Source organism: Peromyscus eremicus, chromosome 13 (assembly GCF_949786415.1).
Source record: "Peromyscus eremicus chromosome 13, PerEre_H2_v1, whole genome shotgun sequence".
Taxonomy (NCBI): Eukaryota; Metazoa; Chordata; class Mammalia; order Rodentia; family Cricetidae; genus Peromyscus; species Peromyscus eremicus.
Window position 1 is genome coordinate 7,275,852 of NC_081429.1, and position 20,696 is coordinate 7,296,547.

Genomic DNA, 20,696 nt, shown 5'->3' on the forward strand with positions numbered 1-20,696 from the left:
CCAGACCAATGCCCATGCCCACCCTTGTTACACTTGCCCCATGAGCCCTCACCATGTCTGATGCCCACAAACCAGTCTACTGTGTGCAGAAGAACTGAATAGTGTGGAGCCCTCACCATGTCCGATGCCCACAAACCTAGTCTACTGTGTGCAGAAGGACTGAATAGTGTGGAGCCCTCACCATGTCCGATGCCCACAAACCAGTCTCCTGTGTGCAGAAGGACTGACCAGTGTGACTTGTCAGGCTGGGGGTCCTAGTGTAACACTGTGAAGTGGTCACATTGTCGAGACATTTAATATTTAGAGAGAAGGATGCATAGACAGTATGGTGGAGGCTCTAGAGTCCGGGCAACACTAGATAGGACCCTGGTTCTGTCCATCCACAGCTGGAAGGGGGACACTCCCATCTCAGCCACTCCAGACTCTGCCTCTCCTGGCTCACCTCACTGAGACCCACCACCTTGGGCTCATCTCTCCATGTTTTTCCTTGCACAGATGCCTTTCTCGCGCACCCCCCCCCCCCGACAACTCCCAGAACTAAGGTGGTCCAGTTGTGGACCAGTGGCCCCAGGATGAAACATCTGTCTTCCCATCACATAGATCAAAGAATGTTTCCAGTCCATGCTTCTTCTCTGCCTCATTTAACTCGTCTGTGCTGGTAGCAAGGCAGCTGAATGGGACAGCCCAGGTGGGCCAGGCACACTGGCTCAGGGCATCCAGGAATCGGGTAGTATCTGGTAAGGTGGGGCTGACAGTCTTCTGGGAGCCGTCTGGCACTGGATCTTATCCCTGACAGTTCCCATCAGCTTTGGCAAGCAGTTATCATGAAGGAAGCCAACTTCTGGAAGCCTCCAGGGCTCGGTCATAATCCATCTTCAACAGAGACCATGCATGGACAAAGAGTCGCCAGCCTTGTTCTGAAGCTCCTGCTCGGGCTGCGGACCCTCTGAGGCACAGGCTGAGGTGTCCCCCACACGCTCTCCTGTGGGGGCAGCATCTATCGTGCACAGCACTGGCTCTGCCTGGCAGCAGGTCCCTGGTTCAGAACCACAGCCTCGCCTTCCTGTGAGCTGCTGTTCCCGCTGTCTCCTGCTCTCTGCAGCAGCTCCTGGGCTGTGGAAAACGGGGGGTTAATGGGGAGGGAATCCCGGCCCCCAGAACCCTAACCCAAGCACTCCATCACTCCTCCTCACGACCCTCCCAGTCCCAGGAACACCAGAAGGTCCCGGGGGAGGGGCCAGTGGAGAGCTCCCACACTCCAGTGGAGCGTCATCACTCACCAACAGTGCCGAAGACCTCGGACACCTGGTAGTTCAGCTTGGCTGAGGTTTCCATGAATAGCAGGCTTTTGCTCTCTGCAAATTCTTTCCCTTCCTGAAGGAGAAAGTCACTGTGTTTAAAAAGAGTCCCTCCAAAGATACCTGGTTGGCTTACAAGAAACTGGGATACACCTACAATCCCAGCACTCAGGAAGCTTGGGCAGAAAGATTGTGAGTTCCAGGCCAGCTTTGAACACATAAGACCCTGCCTCAAAATGAAAGAAAACTGGTTGTGCTGGTTTGCATGTGTGTGCACACACTCTTCACACACACCTCCCCATGTACACAGTCCCTATGTACCTATGTGTACACACACCTCCTACATGAATCTCCAACCAAAAGGGGAACTATGATGGAATCTTCTGTGTGTACTTCTGAGTTCGTGTGCATGTGGGTTTGCATGTAGAGGTATTAATATGTATGACTTTGGAGGCACATGTGTGTTTGTACTTATGAAGAGTGTATTTATGCAGCATAACTCTGCATGAGTGTGAGCATGTGTGTTTATGAAGTATGAGCATATATGTGGGTAGAGGGATCATGGGTGTGCATGCAAGTGCAAGTATGTAGGTACATGAGTACATGAAGCACAGGGTAAGAATGTGTGTGTGTGTGTGTGTGTGTGTGTGTGTGTGTGTGTGTGTGTTTCAAGGTCTCAAAAGCCCTCAAGTCCACAGAGACAAGGACTCCCTCTTGCTGCCTGTCACCATGTGGCACCTGGAAAGTCACTTCCCGCTCCTCATCGAGGTCCGTTTTGTTGCCGACCAGCATCACCACCACCTCTCCTGGCTGGAACTCCTTCTCCAGGTCCTCCAGCCACTGTTGAGCCTTGTGAAAGGAATCCTAAAGAGACAGAAGAGAAACCATGTTGGAGTTCCCCTTGCTGGGCCAGAAGAGCAAAGCAGGTGTCCCTTGAGGGTATGTGGCTACATCGAGGCCTTTTCCCAGAATGCAATGCCAAGGGACTGCTCTGCTCCTCTGGGAGGGCAGCCAGGATGGGCTGACCCTGGTAGGGGAGGGCTATGCAACCCGGAAGCACACCAGAGAGCCAGGGATGTGGAGGTCACAGGGATTTGGGGTCAGGAGCTCCCCTCTGGACACCATTTTGTGCAGGAGAGTTTGAGGGAAACTGTCATCACCCCAACCCAGTTCCTAACTGCAGCTCCTCATAGGCCAGGTGGGGGGACTCGGCCCCGGGTCCTTTGGCACCTTCTCCTGACCTCTGGCATCAAGGCTGATGTGGGGACCCCTCTCTCCACACTCCTGTACCTGCGCCCAACACATACTTTCTGGGTGCACTGCAACTGTTTTTCTGAGACCCTCTCCCAGGCTTCTTGTACCCAGTATGTCTTCCTGCCTCCCACTCAGTATGCCTGGTCCCCCTTCTCTACCTCCTGTTAGAGGCTCCGAGGCAGCAAGCTCATTCTGCCCTAGGCCAGGCTGGACACACACGGACATGCGAGTCCAGTTCTTCAGTGTCATTTCCACGCATGCTCTGTGTTCTGCACCCCTGGTGATACGAGATGGATGGCCTATGGCGTAGGCTGGGTCTGTAACAGCCCCTTACCATCTCAGCAGCACACCAGCACCAGTGATGGTGGTGCTGTGGGGTAAGGGGTGTGCCAGGAGACTGCAGAAAAACAAGCCCTAACTTTGAGTGTGAGGGGTTGCCAAGAGGGCTTCCTGAATGAGGTGAGTAGTATGGGCTTAATAGTCCCTTTTTGCTCATATGAACGTTCCCACAAAACATGGTGCCAGTCCTGCTTTCTCACCATTGATCCCTGCAGAAGGCAGTAAACAGTACAGTTGCCCGGGGAAGGAGGCGGGGTTAACCCTACCTTCCGAGTGATGTCATACACCAGGAGCGCAGCATTGGCACCCCTGAAGTAGAGGTGGCAGACGCTGTGGTACTTCTCCTGGCCAGCCGTGTCCCAGATCTCAAGCTTCAGAGATGAGGAGCCCACATCCACCACCTTCGTGAAGAACGCACCTGTAACAAGGAGGCCAGTGAGTGTTTGCTGGGGATAAGATGGTCATCCATGGCTCCTAGTGTGTCATGACAGTCTATGGTCAGCAGCCCAGTGAGAGGCAGCTAGGCACATGCTGATGGAGGCTGAGTGAATGCCTGTTCTGGAAGCTGGAGCTTCCCTATAAAGCAAAGCGCAGCTGGCAACTATTTTGTGTCCCTTAGGTTTCCACTTGGGGTAGAGCTAAACTGTTGGGGTGAAGTAAAAGACCCCGAGCTAAGAATGTCACGGAAGGGACCTCCAGCAATGAATAATCTGACATGTCTCTGCAGTGTCCAGCGATGCAATGAACTCTAAGGATCCTAGTGCCTCAGCTCAGGTCCATGGGCCACTCAGCCGCCCAACCCATTCTGAAGCCACCAGAAGCCAGCCTCCTCAGCTTCCCTCCCCTGATGGCTCCTTTGCTGCTGTCCTCTCTTCTGCACCTAAAAATCTCTCAGGAGTTGCTTAATTCTGCAGCCGTCAGCCCAGGGAGCACCCACTGTGCTCCCCACCTTCTCCTGAGGTGCTCTGTGCAGCTCCCAGGGCCTCCTTTCCTCACTCAGGCACCTGCTTAACCAATCACAGAGACTGATTCCAACCCCTTCACATAACACGCAATCCATCTTTTCCTTGAAGATATTTGTTCTTGAGCTTTGCTTTCCAACATTGAATTTTGATTCTTAATTATGTGTCTATGTGTAGGTGTTGGGTGGGTTTGGGCACATGCACACGGTGCCTATAGAGACAAGAAGACAACATTGGATCCTCTGGAGCTGGAGTTAGAGATGGTTATGAGCTGTCCACTGAGGGGGTGGGAATAGAACTCGGGTCTTCTGGAAGAGCAGCATGTGTCCTTAACCAATGACCCATCTTTCCCGCCCTGGTGTGATTTTTAAATAGTCATTTAATGGTACCAAAAACTCCTATGTCAAGTGTGGGAGCTCCTAGAGGAGCTGGAAGGAAAGAGCCAAGGGGAATCAGGGAGCCCAGGACGTGCAGGGTCAGCAGAGGCCAAGAGCTTCACTCAGAGTCACTTCCCCACACAGACCCAAGGTAGGTATGGAGCCACCTGGGGAGAATCTGGGAGACAGACTTCCATGGGTGAAATGAAACTTCCAGCCCAAGGACACTGAATAAGTATCCTGGGGCTGGTATGACAATGACCACAGAGCAGCTTAAAATAGGAAATCTATTCTTACAGTTCTAGAAGCCAGAGGTCCCAAGTCAAGCTGTGGACAAGGTCAGTTCCTTCTCATGGCTCTAGGGGAGAACCCATCCCCACCTCTTTCCAGCTTCCAGGGACTCTAACAACCTCTAGTGTTCCTTGGCTGTGGATTTACCACCCCTATCTTGCCTCTGGCCTCACCTGGTGTCCTAGTTAGCTCCAACTGACAACTTGACACAGTCTAGAGTCATTTGAAAGAGTCTCAACCAGAGGACCTGCCCAGATCAGATTGGCCTGTGGGCATGTCTATAAGGGATGGTCTTGACTGATGATTGACATGAGAAGGCCCAGCCCACTGTGAGGGCTCCTATCCCTAAGCAGGAGGTTCTGGACTGTCTAAGAAAACAAGCTGAGGGGCTGGAGAGATGGCTAAGAGCACTGGCTGCTCTTCCAGAGGCCCAGAGTTTGATCCCTGGGATCCATATAGTAACTAACAACCATCTGTAACTCCATATAGTAACTAACAACCATCTGTAACTCCAGTTCCAGGGTCTTCAACATGATGCGTGGACATACATGCAGTTAAAATACCATACACATAAATTAAAAATAAAAATATTTTTTTTTAAAAGGAAGATGAGCATGAGCCTAAGAGAGAGCCAGAGAGCAAGCCAGCAAGCAGCATCCTCCGTGGCTCCTGCCTCCAGGTCCTGCCTGAGCTCCTTCTGTAATGGATTGTGATCTAGAGGGGTAAGCCAAATGAGCCCCTCCCCCCTCCAAGTTGCTTTTGGTCACTGTGTTTCGTCACAGCAACAGAAATGAAGCTACAGCACCCACCTTCCCTCACTAACCCTGTACCCTCTCCTCCTCTCTTGAGAATGACAGTCACAGAATCGGAGGACCCAAGTCCAAGGTGTTCTCATCTCCATAGAAGGCATCACAATCCGCAGGCTTGTGAGTTAGGGCTTGGTCATCTCTGGGGGCACATTTCCATCCACTTTGCAAAGAGCAGAGATAGGGCTGGCTGGACAGAACTGTCTGGAAAGAAATGGATTCTCTCTGGGAACTGGAGCCACATCTCAGCAGACACTGACGTAGGCTGTGTAAACCTGAGGGTCCATGAACGTGAGGTCTGACTAAACTGCTCTTCACACAAAGCAGTAGCCTCCTGTGGAGAGCAGAACACGGGGCTCCCAGCTCACATGGCTACTGCTGGGCACTGACCATCCAATGTAGCTGGTACCCCAGTGCAGGGGAAGGCCTGGGGTGGCCCTGGACACAGATGCCTCTCAGCTTCATGGGCCTTGACAACTTGCTTAAACTTCCAATATCTTGTTTTCCTCCTGTTTAACATGACCCAATGTTTCCCTCCCCCAGAGTGGTCATAAAACCCTGAGAGAAAGCATATGTAATGTCAGGTCTGTCGTAGCAACTTCTGCTTCCTCTTCCTGTACCCCCTGGACTGTTGTCATAGCAACATTGGTGTTTAGTCCACACTCTGGTCTGTTCATTCTCACTTCTGATCATGTTTTTGGCTTTGGAGTCAACTGGGGGATATTCTGATAAACATTGTCTTGTCTCTAAGGCTGGTAAGAGAGCTCAGTGGGTAAGAGCACTTTCTGCCTAAGGATAAGGACCCAAGTTCAATTCTCAGCACCCACATAAAAAACAAGGCACAGTGGCTAGAGAGATGGCTCAGAGGTTAAGAGCACTGGCTCCTCTTCTAGAGGTCATGAGTTCAATTCCCAGCAACCACATGGTGGCTCACAACCACCTATAATGAGATCTGGTGCCCTCTTCTGGCCGGCATGCATCCATACAGGCAGAACAGTGTATACATAATAAATAAATAAATATTAAAAACAAAAAAAGCAAGGCACAGCCTCATGCAGCCCTGGAATCCCAGCACTGTGGGGTGAGGGGTAAGGGTGGGGGGCCAGTGGGGGGGAGCAGGGGGTATAGGAGGATCACTTACTGCTAGCCTAGCTCTAGGTTCAGTGAGAGGCCCTCTCTCGAGAATAAGATACAGAGTAAGAGAGCAGGACACTCGGCATCCTCCTGCGGCCTCTGTGTGGGCATGCACCACGCACATATGTGCACACATCCTATACATACACACACAGAAAGGGAGACAGGGAGGGAGGCAGGCAGGCAGGCAGGGAGGGAGAGGGGAGAGCCAAGCACCACGTGGGTGTAAAACTCAGATCTGCCTTCTCCATTGACAATCTCTGTCCCCCATTTTCCTTTTCCAGTTTAACCACGGTGGCCGGAAGTCCTCAGTGTCAAATCCCGGTAGTATGGCTTCCCACTCAAGCTACAACCCATCAGCCAGTGCTGAGATGTTTACACAACAGAGCTGAGCCTTTCTGGGGAGAAGGGAGGGGTCACCCCATCAGGTCTGGCTGGACAGAGTGCCAATCCCTGCGGCGGTGAGTTTTGGGGGAGAGATGGAGGCATTAATAAGATGCAGCATGAAAGGAGAGACCCAAGACACTGAGGACAAAGCTTCCTGTCACTTCTGGGATAATAATAATAATAATAATAATAATAATAATAATAATAACAGGGTGAGGTGGCTGGAGGCTCATGGACCCTAAGAGAGAACCCATTGCTATATTTTGCTAAGCGGACACAGTACCAAGCTGCCTTCGAAGAAGTTATCTCTGTGCCCGTAGATTAGTGCAGATCTTAGCCCTCATCAGAGGACACCAGTAAATACAGAGGTTTGCAACTGGTCAAACTGGAGGAAAAGGTGACTGTGGAGTTCTCTGCCCTTAATGAGACACCGACACCACACTCCTCCCCACGGCTGGGGGAGCATCAGAAAAGAGCCAGGGCTTAGGGAGGAATACCATGCAACAGTGTCTCTTGGTCCTGGCAAGGATGTTGCACCCCTGAGTCACAGCGGCTGTGGTTGCCTCCGTAGGATGAAGGGAGTCAGCATCTCAGCATGAATGGGGGATGCTCAGGAGGCCTCCCTCTCTCAGAGGCACTGTTGGAAATAGATGGTTGCTGGGGGAAGGAGAAAAGTTTTCTGCAGGGATGTGGCCCCTGGTAAGTTGCTCATTCTCCAGGAGATGGCCCTATGCTCATGTGCTTAAGGGCAACACTAACTGGCCTCAGTGGGTTACCCAAAAGAAGAGGAAGAGAAAGAGGACATGAAGCTAGGTTGTGGTGTGGGACTTCTGGAGGAGTTGGAAGGAGGAGTGGGGGAGTGTGTGGGTGGGTTTGGGGTGAGGGTGAAATTCTCAAAGAATACAATTCAAATATTATGTCTTTTTTTTTTTTTTTTAAATGTATACAGGTGCTATGTCTGCACGTATGCCTGCAGACCAGGAGAGGGCATCAGACTGTGAGCTGCCATGTGGGTGCTGGGAATTGAACTCATGACCTCTGGGAGAGCAGCCAGTGCTCTTAACCACTGAGCCATATCTCCAACCCTACTTGTCTTCTAACAAGAGTGACTCAGTGAAAGGGAACGTAATTAGAGAAAGGGAACTCATCAGGGCAGAAGCAGACTTCGTGGCTCCAGATCACTGCTGTCTCGCGGCCCACACACGTCAGAAGGGCAGCGAAGTGAGTGAGAGGCTCAACCTGCTGCCCAGCCTGTGACCTCAAAAACCAGTCCATTTTAACATCCACTAATGGCGGCAGCTAAGAGCAGAGGCAGCTGGAGGGTCGTTTAGCTCTGCCCTGGCTCTCTAAGGACTGTCAAGGTGTCTTTTAAAAACTAATTTCCAGGGCTGGAAAGCAGCTCATGGTAGAGTGCTTGCCCCGTATGCATAAGTGCATTCCCAGCAGAGAGCCTCGGCACCAGAGACCCCTCCTACCCAGGCCAGCCCCTGATCACACCACAGCTCATTCTCTCTAACTGGGTTCCTGGAGGCAGGACCATCCACTTAAGGAGCTAAGGAAACCCTGATAGGTATTGAATAACAAAAATGACAGGCATGGCCAGGCAGTGGTGGTGCACGCCTTTAATCCCGAGTGCAGAGTTAGGCAGATCTCTGTGAGTTCGAGGCCAGCCTGGTCTACAGAGTGAAATCCAGGACAGGCACCAAAACTACACAGAGAAACCCTGTCTCGGAAAAAAAAAAAGGGGGGGGGACAGACATGGAGGGGGAGAGTGATCTCTAACCTGTCCTTGCTCCAAATTAAAGCACGCCATGTATGATGGCGCCCACTTATCATCACAGCACATGAGAAGCAAAAGCATGAGGATGGAGAGTTCCAGGCCAGCCTGAGCTACACAGTGAGACCTTGTCTCACATACGTACATAGAGCAAGCACACAGAGAGGTTTCCCCTCTCTTCCCTTATAGCATCCCCAGCCCCAGCCCAGACCCAGTGGACCAAATCCAAGTGGAAAGGGGGTCAGTCTTTGATGTTGATGAATTGCAGACAGTGTGAAGTGAGAGCTACAATTATAAGGACTCAGTGAGAATCAGGGAAAGCTGGGGGAAGCCTAGGTACATGATGTTGGGCAGAGAGCAAGTCTTCAATAGAGTGAATTGTTAGGGGGCTTCATTAGCTGGCTGGAGGACAGCTAGAAAGGAGGCCCTTCTCAGGCTGCCCTCACTGCCAGTCCACACTCAGGGGGACTTCTAGGACCTTCTAGGACCAGAACCTTGGCACCCAGATCTACACACACACCAATACCAGCTGGGCTGAAGCCTGACCCCTAGTGGAGGAATACTGTACCTGCCTGCCCTTGATGGACAGCCCGCCCCTCCCTGCAATCCTGGCACACCCAGCCTTGGGTTTCAGGACAGGGGCCATCCTGAGGTGGACCACATTCCCATCTGCCCCTGCCAGGGCTCTCCTCACTTACACCCCACAGTTGGCAAGACGCTGCTGAAGTCCTGCTTCATGTAGCGAAGGGCCAGGCTGGTCTTGCCCACAGAACTGCTTCCGAGCAGAACCAGTTTGCTCACGTAGGGCTGGCCAGAAGTAGTGCTGGCCTGTGGCAGCCCACCAGCCTGCGCCATGGCCTGCAAGAAACCACAGAAGACTGAGGAGGGTGGAAAACCTCAGCAAAGTCCAACACACACAACGTGCATGAGCATGCACACACACACACACACACACACACACACACACACTGGGGTGGGGGTGAGGGGGCCTACTTCCTAGATAAAATACAGACACTTTGTACAGAGGTCCAAAAGCAGCTGTGCTGGGAAACCGCTGCATGAGAAGGGGCTGTGGACCCTTCGCTACAAAGGCCTCCAGCGTCACATGGGCTTTTTATCCCAATTCACTCACTGCTTCCAAGCACCCAAGAGAAATCAAAAGCACCTGAGCACCTCTTGGTTGTCCCTAATGTTTCCAGATTTCCCCCTAGGAAAATTCCCTCTACCCGTGAGAGAGGGATAAAAAAAAAAAAGCTACCCTCATTATTGACATCCCAGACCCAAACATGTGAGGCTCTCTTCCTGTCAGCATCAGCCTATGCTTCCCAAGACTTGCCAGTCCCTTTTCCCTTATACCCTGTTTTCCAATTAAAACTTCGCTCTACAGTGGGAGGCGGGTAATCTTCCTAGGACCAGAAACGGTGAGGCACACCTACAATTCCAGTGTGCCGGAAGCTGAGGCTGGAGGGTGTCAAATTTGAGACCTGTCTGGTCTACACAGTAAGACTCCATCAAACAAGTGGGAGGAGGGGATGAAGGGAGGGAGGGAGGAAGAGAGGGGAGGGAGAGCAGTGGGATGGGGGAGATATCTGTGTCTCAGGACCTCAACACACCTGTCCTTTCTGTTGTCTCTGAGGCCTCAGAGCCCAGCTCTGCAGTAAAAACACAGAAGCCCGCATGGTGTTAATGGCAGCACCTTCCAGGCATACACCAGACCGCAGCAACAGATGCAGGAGCTGCGTGCCCGGTGCTCACTCCCACAGGACCTCCCAAGCTCCCAAAGGAAACCTCCACACAGATCCGTGAGCTCTCTCTTTTTGGAAGAGTGGATGGGTGGGTGGGTTGTTTGTTTGTTTGTTTGTTTGTTTGTTTGTTTGTTTTTCCTGTAACAGGGTTTCTCTGTGTAACAACCTTGGCTGTCCTGGAACTCGCTTCATAAACCAGGCTGGCCTCAACCTCACAGAGATCCTCCTGCCTCCGCCTCCCGAGTGCTGGGATTAAAGGCGTGCGCCACCACACCTGACACCTTCCTTTACAACCTATGTGTGAAGACATCGGGTTTCTTGTGCCCCAGCCTACTGCTGGCAACCTCCCTGTGTTGTCCTGGCTACGGATATGCCTGTGAGCTCTGGATGGGGTTGTCCTGGCTAAGGATATGCCTGTGAGCTCTGGATGGGGTTGTCCTGGCTACAGATATGCCTGTGAGCTCTGGATGGGGTTGTGGTTCAGGACAGAGGTCTGTCTCATCTCATGTAGACAGCACAGGGCAGGACGTTTTATGAATGTGGTGTGCACACCTCACAGAAGGCAGATAATGGTGGTCTCTTAATGTTTACAGTCATTAGGGTCCTCTGCCCGAGTCTGCTGTATCACAAAGAGAATAAAAACGGTGAGACTGTGGAGTCATCCCCGTGTTTATTATCTGGACCACTTCTAGGAATTTCCCCTAATTAATGTCTACACCTATTATGGGTGGCTAGTCTCTCAAATAAGCCTTTCTCCCACCACAGTGGGCAAAGGATAGGTGGAAACCGAGGAGGGGCAAAGGGAGGACAGACAGGAACCACAACACAGACCACTTGAGACTGTGGTAACCGAAGAAAAGGACACCGCATAGACACCAAGTCTCTCACAGAGTCCTTTCCAAGGAGCAATTGTAGAGAGAAAAGCTGGAGCCCGAGAGAGAAGGCTCCAGGGTTCCTCTGCCCCTGGGAAGGAGCTCAGGCCAGCAGCACAGGTGTGGGGCCCATCCCAGGGACCTCTAGAGTTTCCCCGTGTATTGGTTGCAGGGCAGGATCAGAAACAACTAAATTCCCTGTTTAAAGCTTTTTACAATCCTGTTCACCCATGTGGTGGTGTGAATAAAAATGCCCCCCACGGGCCCATAGGGAGTGGTACTGTTAGGAGATGTGGCCTTGTTGAAGTGGGTGTGGTCTTGTTGGAGGAAGTCAATGTCACTGTGGGGGTGGACTTTGAGGTCTCAGAAGCTCAAGCCAGGCCTAGTGGCTCACTGTCTCTTCCTGCTGCCTGGGCTCCTCCTCCAGCACCACGTCTGCCTGCATGCTGCCATGCCATGCTTCCTGCCATGATGATAATGGACTAAACTTCTGAACTGTAAGCAAGTCATCCCAATTAAATGTTTTCTTTTATAAGAGCTGTGTAACACAAATCTTAGATGGTCTTATAATAAAAAACCCAGAGCCAGATATTGGGGTGAAAGCTGAAAGATCAGAGAAGTAGAACAAGCCACAGCAAACCTCACCTCACCAACTCCTCAGCGATCCTGTTTCCTCTGACTGAAATCCTCTGATCTCAAAAGGATCTCACTGAACTGCTTCAGTTCCTGCTTCCTCACACCTTATATACCCTTCTCCACCCTGCCGTCACTTCCTGGGATTAAAGGTGTGTGCCACCACTGCTTGGCTCTATTTCCAGTGTGGTCTTGAACTCACAGAGATCCAAATGGATCTCTGCCTCCCAAGTGATAGGATTAAGGGTGTGTGCCACCATTGCCTGACCTCTATGTCTAATTGAGTGGGCTGGCCCTGTCCTCTGATCCTCATGCAAGTTTCTTAGAGTATACAATATATCATTATAGAGTTACCATGGTCATTATGTCTCTCCACAGCAATAAAACCCTAACAAAGACAACACAACATCACAAAAGTTAATTAACTTAAAATTAAAATACAGATGACCAAAGCCTGAAGCCAAGTCCAAGAGCCATGGCTAGAGTTGCCTGTGTTTCTTCAAGTGTGGCAACAAGGTCTAGCACATAGTAGGTGCTCATCACACACCTAAGCAATGGATGGATGCATGCATGTATGCGTGTAGTGGGTGGATACATGGGTGAGTTGATGGATACATGGGTGAGTGAGTAGATCTATGGGTGGGTAGATAGATGATGCGTGGAAAGATGGGCTGCATGCATGGGTGCATAGATGGAGATGAGTGAGCATGTGCGTGGATGATGGGTAAGTAAGTGATAGATAGATAGTGGATAGATAGGTGGGTAAGTGGGTAGGTGATTGGTTGGAGTGGACGGATGGGTTAGTCAGTTGACTGAAGGGTGGATAGACAGGATGAACACTTTACCCAGCACCTGTGTTTTGAAATCTCTGACTGAACTGAGAGAAGGAGACAGAAAGACAGACAGACAGAGAGAAAAAAGAGAGCAAGCAGTCGGCCTCCAGGATGATATGTGCAGCCTCCACCCAGAAACTCCACCCTTTGAGCCCAAGGGCAAGCCAGAGTCCAGAATCCTGAGTAGGGACCAGGAGTCTCGGAGTTCAGGCACTGAGTGCCAGGAGCCATCCACCAACTCCACACCAAACAGGCCAGGTCTCTTCCTCACGAAAGATCTGGTCGTACTCACTGCCACCAGAGTCGGACAACTCTCTCAGCAACGGCCTCCTGCCTGACGTCACACCTGTCACCTCAGCTCCTCTACCGTGTCTCCACCTCCGAAAACCAGCAGCACAGACCGTAGGCCTGCCATCATGGAGCCTCACTCCCTGCGTCCCCTTGGTTGGAGTGGTCTCGGTGTGTAAATAAGTATGCCTGTGTTATCAGTGGCTCGGCTCTCTCACTGGGTTGTGACCAAGACCCCGAAACTGGATTGCCTTCAGTGAGCATGCCATAGCCCGACACTGAGGGAACAACAGGTGCTCACTCTCTCCTGAACGAACCCGGAAGTGACTCCACAGATTCTAACTGGATCAATGTGCTTTCTTCCCCCCCCCCCTCCCGCCCCGCCCCCTTAGGCTCCCATGCCAGTCACACTCCCATTGCAGATGCTGGTTGGAAAAGTGCCCGGTGTACTTGCAGAAAGGGAGACAGTGGTGCCCCAAGAGGCACCTTCGCGGGTCACGTGGGGCCAACCTGGACATGGCTCAGATAGGGCTGTAGAGGGTGCAGCTGCCAGGGCCCTCCAGAGAGAATCACGGTGGGTGTGTTCTCTGAGCCCACCTGCTCCCGCACAAAGACACCTGCCAGAGCTGAGCAGGAAGCCTAAGGGGCTGGCACAACCTCCACGGGACAAAGGCCCAGCAGCTTTTCCAAGGCCAAGACACAGAATGTGGAGCTGGAGCCTGCTGTTCGTATGCTCTCGGGGACTCCCGAGGCACTAGTTGGGTCCTAGCGGCTGTAGGGTGGCAGGATGTGCCAACAGCCTCAGGAACGGTACAGGTGATCCCTGCCTTTGCACCTCCAAATCAATGTTGATGTGTTGCCGTAAGCCTACCATCCCAGCACTCGGGATGCTGAAGCAGGGGACTGCTGCAAGTTTCAAGCCAAAAAAAAAAAAAAAAAAAAAAAACAGCTAAATAAATAATCGTTCAGCCTTAATGTGATCATATACTCCACCCTAAAATCATAAAACTTGTTCATAACATCAAATGCAGTGTCCACACAGCTCTGTCAGATTCCTACAATTACCTCACTGTAATGCTTCACTTCCCTACTAACGGATTTTTTTCTGGTATTAATTACTTTTCTCTGTGATAGATAAAACCACAGCAGAAGTTTTTTTGAGTAACTATGTGCTGCAAGCTTCCAATAAACAGCAGCAAGAACTCTCTGTACGGAGGGAGAGAAAGGTGGAAGTGTGGTGTCTGCCCCCGCTCTAGAATCTAGATCTTTCTGAAGGCAGTGGCGGCCAGGCTGCGACTAGGACTCTTTTCTCATCCCAATTAGGTGTTTCCTCAGCTAGCACAAGCCTGCCTCTCTTCCACCAAAGAAAAAACATTCAAGGAAGGAGGGAGTCCAGGGAGGCTGCACCCCATCCTCCTTGCCCAGATCCTCAAAGCTGTTGTTCATTCTTGACACTCTGAACTTCAGAACAATGCGGCATTTGATATGAGCGAAAAAGCAAGCCGCAGATTAGCAGGGAGTTTTGGAAGCAAGTCTGCCAAGCTCCTCTGTTATTGCTTGAGTCTCTGCTGCCGTCTGAAAAGGTCTCCTTAGAAGGCGCCTCCTCCTCACACTGGCAGTTTATGTTCAAGGAAAATTCAAATGGAATTTCCTTCCCAGAGTATGACCTCGAGAGCCACCCGTGATCCAAACAAGGACACTGTTGACCCGGGACAAACACAAGGAGTGTATTGTTTCAGCTCTGCCTCTGATTAAGCTCCTGAGTACACAGGGATACACACCTGCATGCATGTACACACACACACACACACACACACACACACACACACACACAGCACTCTGCAAAGTACAGTTAAAACAATGACTCACCTGTTCACTTTGAGGAAGTTCAACAGACCATCATCCCACAGGACCCCAGCTGGCTCCCCTACTTCCCTTCTCCTGCCCGCTGGCTATGCTTCCCTTGGGTGCTAGATGGGCTGGTCAGGGGCCTTCCGGGGCAAGATGGGAGGAGCTGTGTACCACTGGACAAGCAGTACAGAGCAAAGGAAGTAGGAAGGCCGCCTCCTGCCAAGGCCCCAGCCTGCAGGTCAGGCCTCTCTACTCTTCCTGTAAACCCCAGGGCAAAGTCCCCACATGATCATGTGATCACCTGGAACAGAGAAGGCTAGAAGTCACATTCTGGTTCTCTCTGGCCTCACCCAGCTGCAGCCCAGAATTTCACCCATTTCCGGGTCTTACCTGTCACGGCTCCTTACACCCTCCTTACACCCGAAAGCATCACAGACCTGGCCAACAGCTCTTCAGTTACTTGAGCTCACTTCTTAACTCTTTATACACACAGCTCAGGTATGGGGCAGTATCCCAGGTGGGCAGGGCCAGGGGCCAGAGCCTGGGAATGGTGTGCCTTGGGCAGGTAATTGCCTAGGTAGGGCTGGAGAATCAATTCCCAGAAGGAGAAACTCTAGGCTGAAGGAAGATGTAGATTGGGTTTACAGGGGTCGGTCAGCCATGAATCCTGGGTAAATAGTTATTCTCTCTGTACTCAGAACTCACCTCGATTTCTAGCTTGGGTTCCCAAGCACCATGAACGGGAGTGCAGCTGTCTCAGGTTCCCAAGAGGCTTTCCAGTAGTCCCTGACCACATCAGAGACTAAATAGAGGGCCAAGGACATATATCTAAGCAGTCCCAGACAGGTGTGGTCCCATCCATCACTGACCCATCCTCATATGAGCTTCAGTCTTGTGTGTGTGTGTGTGTGTGTGTGTGTGTGTGTGTGTGTGTGTGTGAATGTATATATTTGGTTTTTGCTTTTTCAAGACAGGGTTTCCCTGTGTAGTCCTGGCTATCCTGGAACTCACTTTGTAGACCAGGCTGGCCTCGAACTCACAGAGATCCACCTGCCTCTACCTCCCGAGTGCTGGGATTAATTGGCTTATTAAGGATGGGTGGCCAGACCTTCCTTGGGACACAGGTTGGATACCCCAAGTCTGATAAATAGCTTGACAGACTGTAGTGAAGGGCTCTGAGGAGGAATTGGGCCCACAAGACAGTCCCTTCGTATAGGTCCTGAAGATCGGGAAGGTTTCACAGCATAGCAGCTGAGCTCCCAGAGTCCCCTGCAGGATACGGGAAGGTGGTGGGGAAGTGGATGTACGGACACCATAGCCACAGCTGGCCCTTTGATGTGCCCCTTCTGGAAGTCCATAGCTAGAGATTAGTAGAAAGTGCTCTGAGCTGGAGACCTATGGTGTCTGTGAGGAGGGAGGAGCCGTGGTAGGGGTCATGACCTGACCTGGTCTGGATCCTAACAATGTAACAATGTCCACTTAGAACAGTAGCTCTGCTTTCAAGGAAGAAAGGGAAGACATCACACTTGGGAAGGGAGGTAAGAGGATGAGAGTGTAAGCAGAACTCCTGGAAGGAAGCTGTGTCTGCAAAGACTGATTGGTTAGCTGCTCTGTATGGAGAGGTTGGAATGTTGCAGGTCCAGAGGCTAATGACCTTATCTCAGGCTAGCTCTATCCCTGTGAGTAGCCATTCCTTGCCCTGTCCCTTGTGCTGGGACTAATATCTTATCACTAATAAATAAAAACTGTTTGGAATCCTGACAGACGCCAGCATCCCTGACCCAGAAGCTAAGAACATGGTCAGATAGTATCTGAAGCCTATGGCAGAAATTCCCCCATCTTGGTCTTACCTGCCAATCTCTGTATCCACCAATGTAGTTTTTAAATGCCTTGATTTATAACTCTCTTTGTCCTATTACTATGTGTCTTAGTCACTGTTCTATTGCTGTGAAGAAACACCATGACCAAAGCAACTCTTATAAAATGAAACTATGTAAAAAGAAGTTCAGAATGAACTGTCTTTTATTCCCTTTGATGTGAAAGCTGTGTTTTTCCCATCAGCAAGAGTTTGAACCCAGTTGAGCTACATAGCAAATTCTAAGACAACCTAGGATCCAGGACAAGACCCTGCCTCAATGAATGAATGATTAAACAAACAAAAACAGACTTTATTCTGAGCCAGATGTGACGGACTGTGATCCAGGAAAACAGATGCAAGTCACCTGGGATGGCACTTCCACTAGAAAAGAGGTGACATGAACTTTTACAGCTATGGGAGAGAAGACAGTCAGACATTGACACGTTTGCCAATGACATCGGTGGAGCATCAGAAGGGGGCTACAGCAGAGCAGGGAAATCCCATCACAGGACTCAGATGTTACATGCAGGCATTCTGAGCTCTAGGGTTGGGGCCGGGAGGAGGCCTTCTAAGCTTACTGATGCATTTCAACAAGGTTATCTGTCAGCCAAGACTATATCAAGCAAAAGCCTGGGAGGATGGCCCAGCAGCTAAAGTACTCGCTGTTTGCATTAGTCAGAGTTCTCTAGAGGAACAGAATGTCAACACAGAAACACAGTTCTCGCCTCAAGGGGAATAGGAGGTAGTTAATTCAGGAGCCAAAATATGAGTGATTACGGACCCGGGGTGCAGAGAAACAGCGCTCAAAAGGCCTTGGCGGGTTTGAGCCAAGGAGACACGCCATGTGGGCAGCAGCCAAGGGAGCGTGGAGGAAAGTTACTCACACCACGCAGACACGGCATCCACGTGGAAAGTTTTAGTATTAAAGGGGAAAGGGAGAAGGGAAGAGAAGGAGGGAGAAGGGGACAGGGAGAGGGAGAGAGAGGGGGGGGAGAGAGAGAAAGAGAGAGAGAGAGAGAGAGAGAGAGAGAGAGAGAGAGAGAGAGAGAGAGAGAGAGAAGAGGAAGAGGAGGAGGAAGAAGGAGAAGAAGAGGAGGAAGGGTTTTTTCCTCTTAAAGGAGGCTTTACATAAAATGGCATCAGACTTTGGGTGGGTCCCCAAGGGGTGGTTCAGAATGCTAACACCGGGATCCCAAGTTTCAGCTACCAAGTCCACGTCTAACAACATGGACACACTTTTATGGAGTTTTAAAACAACAGAACAAAGAAAGTTGTCGGGGAAGCCAATTCTAAACTACGCTGGTGGAAACATTAATTAGGCAGTTACAGGAAGATGGGGATATCTCAACTATAGACTTCAGATGTTATATGACAGCACTCAGCCCTCTGGTTGGTGGAGTTCTTTCAAGTTTCAAAAGTATTTTATCTGTTGTCAGTGTATGAGGTCTGTCTAGTCGCAGGGTGTTAGGTCTGACACAGAGCGGGTAAAAAACGACCGTTTTTTAAAGGCTAAGGATCATGCCGGGTAAATTGTAATGAGGCTCTGGAACTGTTGGGGTGCCTCAGCAGTTCTAGTGTGGTGCTGCAAATCTGGAAGGTTTCTGGAGAACTGCTGGTCCCCAGTCCACAGTGGAAGGCTGGAAATGCTGGGGAACTGCTGGTCCCCAGTCCACAGTGGAAGGCTGGAAATGCTGGTTCTGACGTCAGTGAAGGAGTCAACTCAGAGGCAAGAGGGAAGGTAAATAATCTTCCTTCTGCCGTGCTCTTTATATATGGGCTGCTACCAGAGGGTGCTGCCCACGATGGGGGTGGGTCTTCCCACATCGAGTAAGGTAACCAGGATAGTCCTCCTGAGTTCACCTGATGTTAACAGAACCTTCTTAGTTCCTTGGGATGGAGGGACTGGGTGCCCCATTCCTGTTGGCTGCTCAAAGCTTTTAGGGTGGCAGATCCCTTCATAGGCCTCTCTCACATGGCAGGCTACCATCTCAAAGTCAGAAGAGGCCCCCTCTGAGCACTAGACCCCTCTCTTAAAGGGCTTGCCTGGTTAGGACAGGCCTACGAAGCACAGTCCTCCTTCGGCTCAACTCAGAGTCAGCTGACAAGGCCTCCGATGACTTAGCAACACATCTTCACCTTGTTCCTGTAGCATGACCTAACCTCAGGAGTGCTGCCCACGGCATCACAGGCCTGAGCAGGAAGAGGTGAGTGCACCAGGCTCCCCTCCTAGAACTCTGCTCCCCAAAGCCTGGACTCCCCCCATTAATACTGGACTCATGTCTAGCAGTGTACTGGGGCCCTGGTGTTCTGACTGATTTCAAGCAACCTGATATTCTTCCAGGGTGGATCAGGATAAGCCAGAATCCAGACATTTTACAGGAAATGGGGCCAGGGCATTCTTTCTCTGTGTTTGAGGTTACCCTGTACCAAAGGTCATTAGGGCAGTCTTCCCCTGCCAGGTCCTCTCTTGGAGACCTTGGACCAGTCAGCCCCTACCCTACACCTGTCTGCTCACTCCTGAAGACAGAGGTTGGAGCAGGCAATCCCAGGCCTGCCTATCTGCTGTGTGTGACCAGGTCATTCTAACCAGGTGCTGGGAGCAGCCTGCTGTGAGAGAAACTTCCAGGGCTCTATGAACCAAAGGCTGTCTCCTCGGGGCTTAGACATGATAAACTCTACTTCAGGATGATGAGGACCCACAACTCAAAAATTCAGATTGTACCCAACACCATAGTTGCTGGCAGTGGGAATAAAACAAAAGGGTTCCTAAGTAATTCGTGTATGTGGACAAAATTAGCATTATTTTTATAATGTTCTATTACTTTTTGCATTTCCAGACAGCTCATCAGCCTTGCTGCATGGGCCCTGACAAGAATTCTCACTAACCCACTTTAGTAGGTCACATCTGCATGCACTTAACTTCCAGGGCACACATTCACCTTTCAAGAGAAGTCAGGCTTGGTGACTGGTGACACACACCTAAAGTTCCAGTACTCAGGGGACAAGATAGCCTTGGCTTCATGAGATGCTATCTCAAAAAAAAGCAAAATAATAGAATCCAGTACAACTATAAGGGCTTCAGAGCCTATGCAAACCCTTCCCAATGTAGCATTAATTTTAATTGGTCTTAATAATAAAAATCTGAAGTCAGGTATCAGGGTAAATGCTGAAAGGTCAGAGAAATAAAGGAACAGCCAAAGTCACCTCTTACCTCCACAACTCCTCAGACTGAAAAGGGCTGAGCTCTTGTCTCCGCCTGCCTTATATTCCTCTGTCTGCCCAGTCATATCACTTCCTGTCTCCTGTCTATACAGACCTCCAGACCTCTATGGTTAACTGGTGGCTAGCTCCTGCTTTTACCCTTCAAGCAAGCTTTATTCGTCAGAGCACAAGCAAAATATCACCACACCCCCAACCTCTGTTCAAATACTCTGTGACAGAAATTTTCTGTTTCCATAGACAGCTCTTCCATGTGCGCTCCTGGCTGACCTATGTATGACCTCTAGAACTATGACCTCCAGAATTCCTATGCTATGCCCCACAGAAGCAGCCAGACCCAATGCTGCTTAAACATGCGTGAGAGTTTTGTAAACACTTTTGGCTGTACTTGTAAACAGATGCATGCATGTGTGTCTCTGTGTGGGTTTGTGCATGCAGTGCTGTGGAGGCCAGAAAGATCTGAAAGAGGGCTTCAGATCCCCCAGAGCTGGAGTTGTGAGCCCAGCACGAGTACTGGGAACTGAACTCAGACCCTCTGGAAGAAGAGCAAGCGCTCTTAACCCCTAAGCCGTCTCTCCAGCCCCCCTTTTTTATTATGTTTTCATTCATTTTGTGTGTATGTACATACATGCGTGCGCATGCACATGCCACGGTGAACTTGCGGAGGTCAGAGGACAACTTGTGGGAATAGGTCCTGGGGGTGGAATCTAGTCACCGGGCTTGGCATTAAGTGTCTGTAATTACCCACGGAGCCATCTCATTGGCCCCTCGT

At 50.7% G+C, this 20,696-nt stretch overlaps 1 protein-coding gene across 1 annotated transcript; it reads right to left on the reverse strand.

Annotated features, from left to right (window-relative positions):
- Positions 1-276: 276 nt before the first annotated feature.
- On the reverse strand, positions 277-15,102 carry Rab17 (RAB17, member RAS oncogene family). Its single transcript, XM_059278407.1, has 6 exons — positions 14,866-15,102; positions 9,324-9,483; positions 3,158-3,309; positions 2,037-2,162; positions 1,281-1,374; positions 277-1,113 (listed from the first exon to the last, which is right to left on the reverse strand). Exons 2-6 carry the CDS (start codon positions 9,478-9,480, stop codon positions 998-1,000), a joined length of 645 nt encoding a protein of 214 aa, XP_059134390.1. The 5' UTR covers positions 9,481-9,483; positions 14,866-15,102; the 3' UTR covers positions 277-997.
- Positions 15,103-20,696: the final 5,594 nt, after the last annotated feature.